Raw genomic sequence first — 11803 nt, 5'->3', positions numbered from 1 at the left:
GGTCAGTTCCTCTCCAGGATAGCGGCTTCCCTCTGGGAACATGTTAGTTAAGACCACCCACCCTGCCCCCATGGTGGATTGTTATTGTCTGTTTACCAAAGAATATGTTAGGAATATTACCTCCTAACTTCCTGGTTTTTAAAATGGAGTCTTCGCCTTAAGATGGAATCCCTCCTGTTCTTACTATGCTGTTTATATCTTGGCTTTTTTGAAAATTAATAATGATGCCTGTCTCCTATCTCTGCCCTATCTCACCAGAAGGCAACCTAGAGATCGGAACAGGAACAGTCTGTGAGCTTCGCTGAAACAATCACAATGATGGCAGAGGCCTGATGAAGGTATTCATTTTCAGGTAGCACATTTTCCCAAAGGAACCTTCTTTCCTGGTACCACTGCAACAATGGAAGAAGTCATCCTCAATTCCAGTTTTCCCATAACCCAAAACCCTTCCCCAAAGAAATCAAGGAAAAGGAACCATAAAAATTTAATTTTAATGATACAGAAATAGTATATAGTACATTTCTTTCCACAGCAGCACTTCATTCATCTCTAGAAAATTTAACAAAATTAAGGCTAAATCAGAGCGATCTGATAGTAAAGGGATATTTTGTGTGGTGCTATTTTTAAAGAATGTCTTCATAAATATATAATGTTCTTCAGAGAAAAAAAAAAACATTAAACAAGATACCAGGTATGGGAAATGCAGTACAAAATGTTCTCCTTTATGCCAGTTCAAAAGAAATGACCACAACTTCCCTGGGAAGTTACTAGTGGGTTTTTTATTTGTTTTATAATGAATGTTCACAGGCTATTAAGACTTTCTGGAGGTAAAATTCCACAGTACTAGAGGGCAATTTATAAAATAAAACCAAGAACAGTTGAGTCTCCAACATAATCTCTCTAGAAAAAACTGAAAATCAAAGTGGATTGTTTAAAAGTGCAAGAGAATTGTATCAGAAGCTGTGGTGCTTGAAGGGACAATCCTCACAACTGGCCTTTCCTCTGACCTGTAATGGAATGAAAGACTTCAGAATTGGGTCAAACAAAATGCCAAGACAGAGGGGCAGAAAATCAAATGTTGAGTGACGAATATAAGTACTGATATTTACTATGATCAGAAAGTGGGAATCTCATTTCCACTTTTTTACAATCGTTGGCCATATTTGCTGGCTAGCTTTTCACCCCGGCTTTCTGACTCAACAGAGACCCTTCAGTTGCCTTAGGATTTGGAATAAGATGAAGAGTCTCTTTTTCTTTCTTTCCCTCCAATAAGACTTCCTAAAGGAGAACAGACAAGTCCAAAGTAACTCCCCGCAGGAAGCCTCACTCTAAAATAAAATGCTCCTCTCCAGCAAGTGCCCCCCGCCGACCCCACCCCCTACCCCTGAGGAACACAGAAAGCCTGACTGCCGGGGGCCCAGGCCCCCACAGAAGCTGTAGGAGGTCTGCCTGCTCTCCTCCTCCACCCTCCCTTCTGCGCGCTAGTTTCCATTTCAATGTGCTGTTCTCTGCCACCCCCCACCTGCCCTGGTGAATGCAAGTACTATTTTCATCGAAGGAGAATGGTAGGTGTGTTAACATCACCAACCCCTGGAGAAGGTGGTCTTGTTTTTCATCATAAGCCATACAGTCCATCATTTAAACAAGGACATTTTCCTTATAATAAGAAGACCTATTACCCCAGAAAAGTATTTTCTCATATAATGTTAAAATGTTCATCATAAAATAGCAGGTAGTAAGAAATAATTTTTTTCTTTAATTTTGCATAATAATTTTGTTTTTCCATTTCTTTGGTTCCCAAAGCCTCAATTTCCCCTAAAGAAATAAAGTGGAAGGCAAATGTCCAGGTAAGTAACATCGAACATCCTCTTAAGACTTACGTGCGTTCTAAAGACTGCTAAAACCTCTAGGAAACAGTGGGTTGAGGCATATACTAAAATCCATTTTCTTACATAAATTCATATGTAAACACAGATAAACAATATGATAAACATCCAATTACTCACAATTACATAGAACAATTAATACAATTATCATTATATGATCACACAATCACATAAAAAAGGATATTTTTTATTATTTCAATGTTTTTCAAATCTGGCTGATCACCAGTTTCACCTGCTTTTCACTAACAAATTTCCTAGGCCCCATTCATGAAGAATTAGAGACAGCAGGTATGGCCTAGGACCCAGAATTTTGGGGGGGGGGGTTCCTATAAAATTTGATATTCCAACCCTCTTGTTATACAAAGGAGGACACTGACGTCCAAAGAAGTCAAGATGTCATGTAAGGTTGACAAAGCAAGCAGCAGAAAAGGCCTGAGAACCACAGCTCTCATCTCCTAGACCTCTACGAGCTTCTGTTACACCACACTCGCTCACAGCTTTCCCTGAGCCCTGGCACCCTTACAGCTAAGCTAAGCAACCATTAGTAGACATCCTGTTGTTAGAAGTAGGTGATAAGTTGTTTGAGAACAGGGACCAAGCCTCATATTCCTTCTGACACAATCCTAGTAATTAATGTCCAATAAATACTTGTCGGCTGTCACCCAGCTAAGGCATAATGCCATACTCCCTGCTCGTACCTCAGGTTATGACCACTCAAGCAGATACAAAATTATCTAGCTGGATATTGAGATCCACCCAAGGAAGGTCACGACGCCTGAATTTATGAAGCTGCCACGTTCAAGCAACAGTAATTTGAATGACAATACAAGTTGCATAAGATTACCATGTCTTCCCTTGTTCCTGAATTCTGTGGAAAAAGCTAATTAATCCAAGGGATAGAAAGAAGCCATTTATCTATAACATTTGGCAAATGTGATTTCTATAATACTAAACTATTCTAAGGAGGTACTCTTTAGTGACTGTAACAACTCTATTTTATTGAGTTTTATTACTTTTTCTCTTGGTTTTCAATATGTTTTCCCACTCTTACAAAACATTCTTTTGTGGATGGAGTCAAACTCCTTTATAAAGCTGAGAGTGAGGGACTGAACACATTTAGCTTCTATATTATAACATGGTTGCTCTTCTCTCCCTGTCCCTCCCCCTTCCCTCTCTCTTTTTCTCTCCTTTCACATGTATACACACACACACGTATTTATTTGGAGGTGGGAGAACATAGCTTATTCTATTTTCTATTTGTAGCTATGAATCATGAGCCACATTACAAATAGATGATTTGACTATGTTGCCATCTCTACTGCAGATATGATGGAAAAAAGGGATAATGAAAGCATTTAAAAAGCCAATCAGAAAATACTAAAGAAAATTTAAGGCTAAAGTCAGTTAAACAGGTACATGGGTCACCGGTGGCACAGCAGCGCAGCCTTGCTCGCACCCACTGACACACTGGGCTTGCTGGGGCAGGGAAAAGGGGGCCCGGTCACAGACCACCCAGGCCGAGGGAAGGGCCCAACCCCCCGCAGGCACCACCGCATGGCAGCCCTCCATTGGGTGCTCCCTCCCCTGGGGAATATAAAGATGACCTAAAGGGCTACTTGAGGAAACTGTCCCTAGAAATCATTTCTGGATGAGGCCCCTTCCACCCAAAAGAGCCCTACACCCCATGGGACCCCATGCCTTCATCCAGACAAGTCTTCTTCAAGTCTTCTGCTATGACAGGCCAGGCAGGACAGACCTTCCTTGAGTTGTATTTTGTCTTAATTTTCACAGAAAACAAAGTGTCTTTTCATCTCTTTTCTTTTTAACTGTTAAATCCAGTCTTACCTAGTTACAGGTTCCTAATTATTCCTCCAGATAAATCTTCTAAAATCATACTGATGACCTCATTCATCTATGTATTCATTCAACTCATGTTTAAGAAGGGGGGATTGGACTTGTGGATGGTCAGGGCCAGAAGAGACCCAGACCCTCTGCAGCCCAAGCCTCTCATTTACTGAAGGGTGGAGGCAGGCCGGCCCTCAGCCCAGGGTTCCTTCCCAGCCTGACCTAGTATCCATCCCACCAGCCCACCCAGGCATTTAGCATAACCCCGTGAAAAATTTCTGTACTTCTTCATTTTAAAAATGAAAAACTTACAAGATGAATTTTTGTACCTTATGATTTACAATGCTAATAAATATTAGCAAAATGGAATGATAGAACCAAAGGGTAAACATGCCCTTAAAAAAAATAATTGCAGGGCTATAAAGATTCTTTCCTTTTTTTTTTTAACATTAAGTGTTTTATGAAGTCATATGCTGAACACATATGACAACTTCTCTGTCTTCCTGCATGGTTAGGAAGTCATTCCAGAAAGACGATACCACAGAACAATACCTGGATAATACATATTGCACAGCACATCTCACAGCACTAACACTTAAAATCTATATTCTAGTCTACAGCATCCACTGTGGTCTGGACACACACTATGGGTATTAGCTAAGAAAACATCCATTTTCTTATTTAATCAGGAGGATAAAGCTGCTGATAACATTTCAATAAAATATCTGATTTATAACTGTCATTCTCTCAAGTGAAATCAAACTGGATTTACTCAGGGCACTGACTGATCAAACTGAAGTTCTGGACAATCTCCTTAAAATAGCAGAGGGTGAGGTATCCAACACATCTCTTCAGGGAAATTTTGATGAGCAATTCTATATGCCAAATGTATTGTCTTATGGACAATAAATTTGTGTTGGAATATATTACCCCAATCCTTTAGTAAAGTTCACTTTGCCCTGTTCCATAAAATAGTTAGAGAGCCTTAAGAAAAAATGTCAGCTGACAGTTATTACTATGAATGTGAAGAGCTTCAATTGCTGTACACTCTAATCCCCCAAGAAAATTACATAAAAAATGGACGCTTTATGACAAAAATCACTCATTTATCTCAAAACCAGAACAAAGTAGAAAACAACACCATTAAAGGAATTTAAGTACTTTCCTGACCACTATTGCAGAAACATAGAAACTCAGCAGAATGCAGACATGCAGGAGTCAGCAGTATATAGAAAAGAATTAACAAAACAAACTCAGTACAACTTTAATAACTGGATTTCATGAAAGTAGACTCTTAATAAAACCAAAATATTTCCTCCTCAAGGCAACCATTAGCTACAAAGGAAAAATGATTTCGTATCCTTGGTCTATAAAGAAGACACATTTATTTACACTCTCAATGGACTAAAAGAGGTTTTAAACTGTCACAATTAAAATTTTATGCTTCCAAAAATATTGTATGATCAATGCACTTAACTTAAAGCTTCTGGTATTAATAACTTCATTTAGACTTCTTAAAAAACCAACACAAACATACTTTCTAGAGTGCAAAATGCTTCTTATTAAATACTTCAGTAACACAAAAGCAATCAGCTTTTAAACACAGGAATCCTTTTCTGAAGGCTCATCACCGTGAAGACATCCATTGCCGGCAATGGATGCTGAACAGAACTGCCAGCTCCAGTGAAATGCAACATTACAATTTTGCGTTCAGTTCTTGCACCTGTCCAAATGACCCCATTTATTTGTACAGACTCATCGTTGGACTCTGGTACATGCACATGTATGCATCACAAAGAAGTCTTCGTGCACAGCCTTGAATTCTTCTGGAGTCCAAGGAATGCAGGTCTTCTAGAGACATTTTTAAATACTCTCCGACTTCTGGGCATGGGGTAACCTGAGGAATATTGAAGCCATTCTGACCACCTATGGAAAAGAGGAAGAGCTCTATTTAGGGCAGTAAAGTTCTAAATCCTTTTGCTGCCCTGGCCCCAGAAGCAAGTTTACAATTGCTTTGTAATGCTTTCTACATTTAGTTTCTATGATTTAGTTAAGGCTGATTTCCAGAATCTGAAACACCTTATTTTACTTCTGATTTCTAGAAGTTGAAGCCTCTTTTTAACTGGACAGTTTTCTCATTTCTTGGTTTCTGAAAGGATTCTAGGGTCAATAGTGAATAAAACTGGTGAAAGGACACATATCCTGAGCAAAATCCAAAGCCTACTTTTTAGGCCTCTCTGTATTCAACTAGGGACTGATGGCACATGTACATAAGCGCACAATATTCAGCTCCTCGTGTTTCCATAGCCCTTTCCAAGATACAAGCACCCCTGTATACTTCACCATGAGATCGTCCAGGGTAGAGCAGATCTAATAAAATAAATACCATTTTTTTCCTCTTAATTAAAAAAAAATTTTTTAATTTCCCTAAAATTTAAAATTTTATTTCCCTAAATTGGCTCTACTTGTTCAACTCTGGGAAGGTTTTGATTTACATATCATTAGATTGAATAGAGATGCTGTTAGGGAATCCAAAAGGCTCTTCTGGTTCAGCATCCCAATGACTTTTCCAAATGTCTGAAACTGCTATGCTTTTGAATTACACTGTTAAATACAATTTTTAACTGGGATAAGGGCACATTTACAGATGGGGTTGTGCTGTATCCGTCAAATGTCTGACAGCTGAGAAAATGTTGAGAACACTTGGTCTAGACGTGGGGCCTCTGATCAAGAAGCTGCCACAGAGGGACTGGAGTTTGAGAGAGTGGCCAAAGGGTGAATGGGCTATAGAAGAAGGATGTGGGATGTGGAAGTGGCCTCACAACCTTGCCTGGGACTGGTTCTAATCTGTGAACACTGTACAGGGGTGTAGCTCCTTTGACAACCTTTCATGCCTGAGACCTACCAGAGCTGCTGGCATTTCACATGTTCTCATTAAGCATTTGTTAAATAATGACTAAGCATCCTAGAAAAATGGCCTAGAAAATACAGCATTTTCCCCATTTCAGAAAGAAACACATTACATGCAGAATAGGCTTATTTTTCCAAACACAATATGTATTTCTATTCTTAGCTTTGTCATTTAGAAGACAACATGGTTTAACAGAAAAACAAGGATAATCCCCATCTTGCAAGTGTTTAGGTATAATGACTTAATATTACCCCCATAATGTACTTCCAAGTACAGCTTGGCACATAGGCACTTAAATGGCGACTATGGCTTATACAGAAGGTGAGAGGAACCTGAACATAGAAGAAGACAAAGCCAGAAAGAAAACCTCTCAGTCCTACAAAAAGAATTTTAACACTCTATTTTTTTAACAAAGACGATATGCATGTCAATATATCACAGCAATATTATCCCATAGTTGAGTATCAGGGCTGTTAACACATTTTAAGATTTAAGACTATTGTGTCTCCAAGATATCCCTGAAATATTTACACAAACTATTTTATTATGCAAAACACATCCCACCATGAATTATCCCACCACAAACTAAAAGTGCTACAAGCAGAAGGGAGGTTTTTAAAATACCATCTCGATCAGCCATGCTGTCAAAGAAGAGCCAGGCAGAGTCGTCTTTCCCATACTTCACAAAAGCAACATAATGGCTTGTTTCTATACACAGAACAGCAAATAATTCCATTTTCTGACAGGGGATGCAGCCATGTCTCCAGTCCCAGTCAGGTAAATCTTTGGGAAGGGACACGGGGTTATATTTATGATTCAGTCGCTTGGGATGAAGGTGGACCTAAAATGGAACATGAAGAGAACGTCACTAATGAGCCACACTCAATGTTTCAAGTGAGTGGATTCCACTTATTCCAAATGAATACATTTCTATAAACAGCAACCACATACTCACATAAGTCTATCAACTAACAGCAGAGACATAAACACTACCACTTAATCATAAATTTCTAGAAGTTAATTATGATTTTGAAAATTTCAAATCCTAAAACCTGTTTTCAAACAAATCATTTACTGTTTGATAGGAAAACATCCATTAAGTGAAATCAAACTTACTTGAGTGTTGCAGGTTTTACAAAACTGCTTTATTTTTCCAGCTGAGATGTCAGGATCATCATAGCATTCTCTACACTCATACATTGCAAGCCCACCACATATCCGGCACTGCCTTGGGGCTAACATGGTGGGAGTAGAAGGGGAGTTAGGAAGCCTTTTAAAAATTCATTATTTCATTAAAAATATGAAACAGAAAAGTTAAAGTTTACAAAGGACTTGGACTCAAAAAAGTCTATTCCTCCATATCCCCATAAATTTGATGTTATATTTCCTTAGACTCAGGATATCTTCTTTAAAGACATTTTCTCAAATCATCTGACAATTTTTTTAAACTAATATATTCTATGGTGTTTTCCCATGATTATAAAATGTCTATTGACGAAAATTCAAAGATACAAGAAAGCATAAAGAAGAAAATTGAAATCATCTACAATTCCTGTTAACAAGAGGTAACCACTATCAATACTATTGTGAATTTTCTCCAATAATTTTATATCTGCATATTTACATAACTCTGTGTGTGCATGCATGCAGGCATGTATATTCAGGTGCGCGCGCGCGCGCGTGTGTGTGTGTGTGTGCGCGCGTGCAGCTCCTCTTGTGGAAGGTATCAGTGTATTTACCTTTTCACTTAACATTGTATCATAGCCACTCGCATACACTATATTCTTCAAAAACATGAATTGTAATGGCAGCAGTTTCATCATACAGATACACCTTAATTCATTTACCTACTTTCCTCTTGTTATCATATAGGTTGTTTCTAACTTCTTAATTATGTGACAATAAACATAGTTGCATATAAAATATGTATTTGTATCTCTGATTATTTTCTTAGAATAAATTCCTAGAACTGGAAGTACTAGCTTAATATTTCCAGGCTCTTCAAATACCAAATTGCCTTTTAGAAGAATTGTACCTTGTTGGACTCTGACTCGTAATAAGAATGACCTCACTCTTTCTGAAAAACAACAAAACGAACTAAAAAATCTCATACTTACTGTCTTCAAGTAAATCTGTGATATTTAATTCCAGAGAAGGAAAAATCTTTTTAAATAGTTTAAAGTCTTTCCCAAATCGAGGCATCTGAATAATCAAACATGATGGTGCCTAAAAACAAGATACATATTTTTAGAATCAAAATGCTAAAAGAAATTTTCCCTACAAAACTGAAATAGTCATGGTAGTAGCACCAAGCAGTGGTTCCACCATAACACCAGTGGCCTGTAAAACAGGATCCGTGCGTAAATGTGGAGTATGGAGGCAGAGCACCAAAGAGCCACAAGTCTTCAAGTGTCCAAGATCCATCCAGGATACCCAGAGGTCAGGCAAGGCTCAGCAACCTTGGTCTCTAACAATATGACCACTAGCTAAAGTGACATTCTCCTTTGGATTTATACTTAATACAGATTATGGAAAAATTATTTTTTCAAGTATAATAAAGAAACTGTCGTCACTAAAGGACGCTGTTTCTTATATTTCAACAACTAAATAACTGCCACTGTTAAGGTTTTCCAGAACATTCCTTCAGAAATGAATACAATAAAAATAAACCACAAACATGTCCTACACTAAGCTCATGAAGACACTCAGTAAATAGTAAAAGAAAAAAAATTGTATCATTTTGTTCATTAACAGACCAATATAAATGGATTTGTCTCTTGTTAAAGGAGGAAAAGTAAACATTCTTTTTTGATATATTTGGACAATATGCTTAAGTAAAATGTTAAATCGGGCAAGATTTTATACTAGGTAAAGTGACAAGTTATAAAAAAAAAATCTTCCTTTTGCTTTAAATACTGCTTAAAAGTTCTCAAGTTACAAAATTACCTTGATATGTTTTTTGGCACCAAAAATTAAAATAAGTTAATCTTAATTGTAAGGCATTTTCAGACACATTGAAACACTGGACATTTTTTTTAAGTTGTGTTTTATTAACAGTCTGTGTTTCTAACTGCTCTCAGTTAATAGTTACTGTGTCTATTATTAGTCCTAAGAATATTAAGGACTGTCATATAAAATACGACAAGTAATTATCACTAACCTCTGCAAATTTCAGGTTACTGTTGATAAAAGACCATTCTAACAATTGCTGAATTGTAGGAACACCAACTTTCTCATTTTTTTCCATAAAAATCTGATAGAAGTAACAGTCTTGTACTTTTTGACCTGCTGATCTGAAAATATAACAAAATAAAACATATAATTTATTTACAAAATGCTTAAGTCAAAAACTGGAGCTATATCAGCAGTATTTGAGAACATAAAAACTATGAAATTGATGGTACAACTTTGGACACTTCTACAACAGGGGGAAAACAGTAATTCAATAATAAAATGTACTTTATGCATAAGACCTAAAAATGATTTATTTTAGTTTTCATATTGCAAAATTCTCTTAGTGATCAGCAGGAAAATAATAGAATAATCTGCAATCAAGAAACACTGTGTGATCAATAATAGCCAGAAGCTAAGATTACTTGCTTCAATATAACTGTCCATATCTGGAAAGCAGCAAACTGCATAAATGCTTGAAACAGGAAAATAAATTCTTATTTGCCTGAAAGGGACAGAGCCTCAGAGACCTTCTAAACCAAACTTTTCATTTCTAAAATGAAGGCCCTGAGATCTGGAGATGGATAACTACGTCCCTGCAGCTCCAAGGTAGAGCTAGTAGGTGTCATAACAACCGCTTACTGTTCTTTCCATGAAAGCATGCTGTCTCTTTACATGTTCACTCATTCATTCAACAAACACCAAGTAAGCAACTATTATTATATGCTAAGCATGGTGTTACCCTTACTTTGTAAAATTTCCCTTCTGTTTTACTATTGAACACAGTTAATCTTTAAGACTAACTCTATCAAAAGGATCAATAATCTTTAAGTTTACCATTTACATTTTAGCAGAATTTCTGGGTATAGACTCAGACTCTTTATAACTAGATGTAGAAATTTTTAGGGAAAAATAGTAGCAGTTTTCATAATAAACCTGTTATTCAGAAGTTTTTACCAACCTTTAGAAATCCTCAGCTTCCCAAAGTGACCTATACCCTGAAATTAACAAAACTTACTTGGTAACAAAGCAGGAGCTTAAGAACCCACAGCAAATAAAAACAAATGATAACCAAAAAAACCTGAAGGTTATGCTGTATCAGTATTTTAATGGGTCATTGACTACTAAAAAACGCCAGCATTTTTCTGTAAAACCCAAAAACATTAAAAAAATTAATAGGTAACAGAAAAAAAATAAGAAAGGAAACTAAGAAAGCCTCAAGTAGTAGAGATCAGTAGTTTTAACAATGAGAAATAATAATGCTGACAGGGGAGGGATTGTGGCTGAAGAGAGAACAGAGTTGCACACACAGAGAGGAGAACCAGAAATGAGGGTGTAAAGCAAAGAGCTTTGTGATATTGGCAGGGAAGAAAATAACACCCACTCAAACCTTCATACTAAGGTTTTAGAAAGCTAACACCCTGGAGTAATATTAGCTGATCATTACAACACATGTATCCAAGAATCACAACAAAACTGGTGCTACTGTACAAAACTGAACAACTGAGATTGCCATTTTCCAGCAACAAAATCTCAGAGCAGAAGGGTGCAAATGTCTCCAAGAAAAAACAAACATCTACAAAGAAGATAAAAACATTCACAGATTTGTATAATTTTGGCCTATCTATCTGCATAACACAGACTATCATGAGTAGCAACTAAATTTCTTTACATATTCTGGGTTACCTTAGCACAGTGGAATATAACACATTCGTGTAATGAGAATACCCAGACTGTGTCCTGTAACAAGAGGTACTCAGTGATACCATCTGAAATTGCCATATTATCTTTGCTGTTTGACTGCTGATTTTATTCCCTTATTTTTCTTAGAATGCTGCAGTCACTCTCCTCTCTTGTTTGGGACTATGACTAGTTTCATTTTTCTTTACACTCCACACACAATTACTCATTATTATTACTACTACCATCACTGTTATTGTTTTCAAATATGAAGGCTTAATTTACTCACATTTACCAATTTCTTGATTCT

The 11803-nt window shown here is 37.0% G+C and overlaps 1 protein-coding gene across 8 annotated transcripts in view; it reads right to left on the bottom strand.

Moving 5' to 3' along the window:
* Window positions 1–472: 472 nt before the first annotated feature.
* CYLD (CYLD lysine 63 deubiquitinase) overlaps window positions 473–11803 on the bottom strand; it is a 62088-nt gene continuing 50757 nt past the window's right edge. For all 8 annotated transcript variants that reach the window (XM_036880982.2, XM_036880986.2, XM_036880983.2 and 5 more), the window contains 5 exons: window positions 9803–9935; window positions 8760–8868; window positions 7759–7877; window positions 7267–7483; window positions 473–5657 (listed from right to left, as the gene is read on the bottom strand). In XM_036880982.2, coding sequence (XP_036736877.1) covers window positions 5473–5657; window positions 7267–7483; window positions 7759–7877; window positions 8760–8868; window positions 9803–9935 — 763 coding nt within the window. In that variant the 3' untranslated portion in view covers window positions 473–5472. The remainder of the gene's footprint in view (window positions 5658–7266; window positions 7484–7758; window positions 7878–8759; window positions 8869–9802; window positions 9936–11803) is intronic.

The sequence above is a fragment of the Manis pentadactyla genome, chromosome 15, assembly GCF_030020395.1.
Source record: "Manis pentadactyla isolate mManPen7 chromosome 15, mManPen7.hap1, whole genome shotgun sequence".
Lineage (NCBI taxonomy): Eukaryota > Metazoa > Chordata > Mammalia > Pholidota > Manidae > Manis > Manis pentadactyla.
This window is presented reverse-complemented; position numbering and strand designations above follow the sequence as displayed.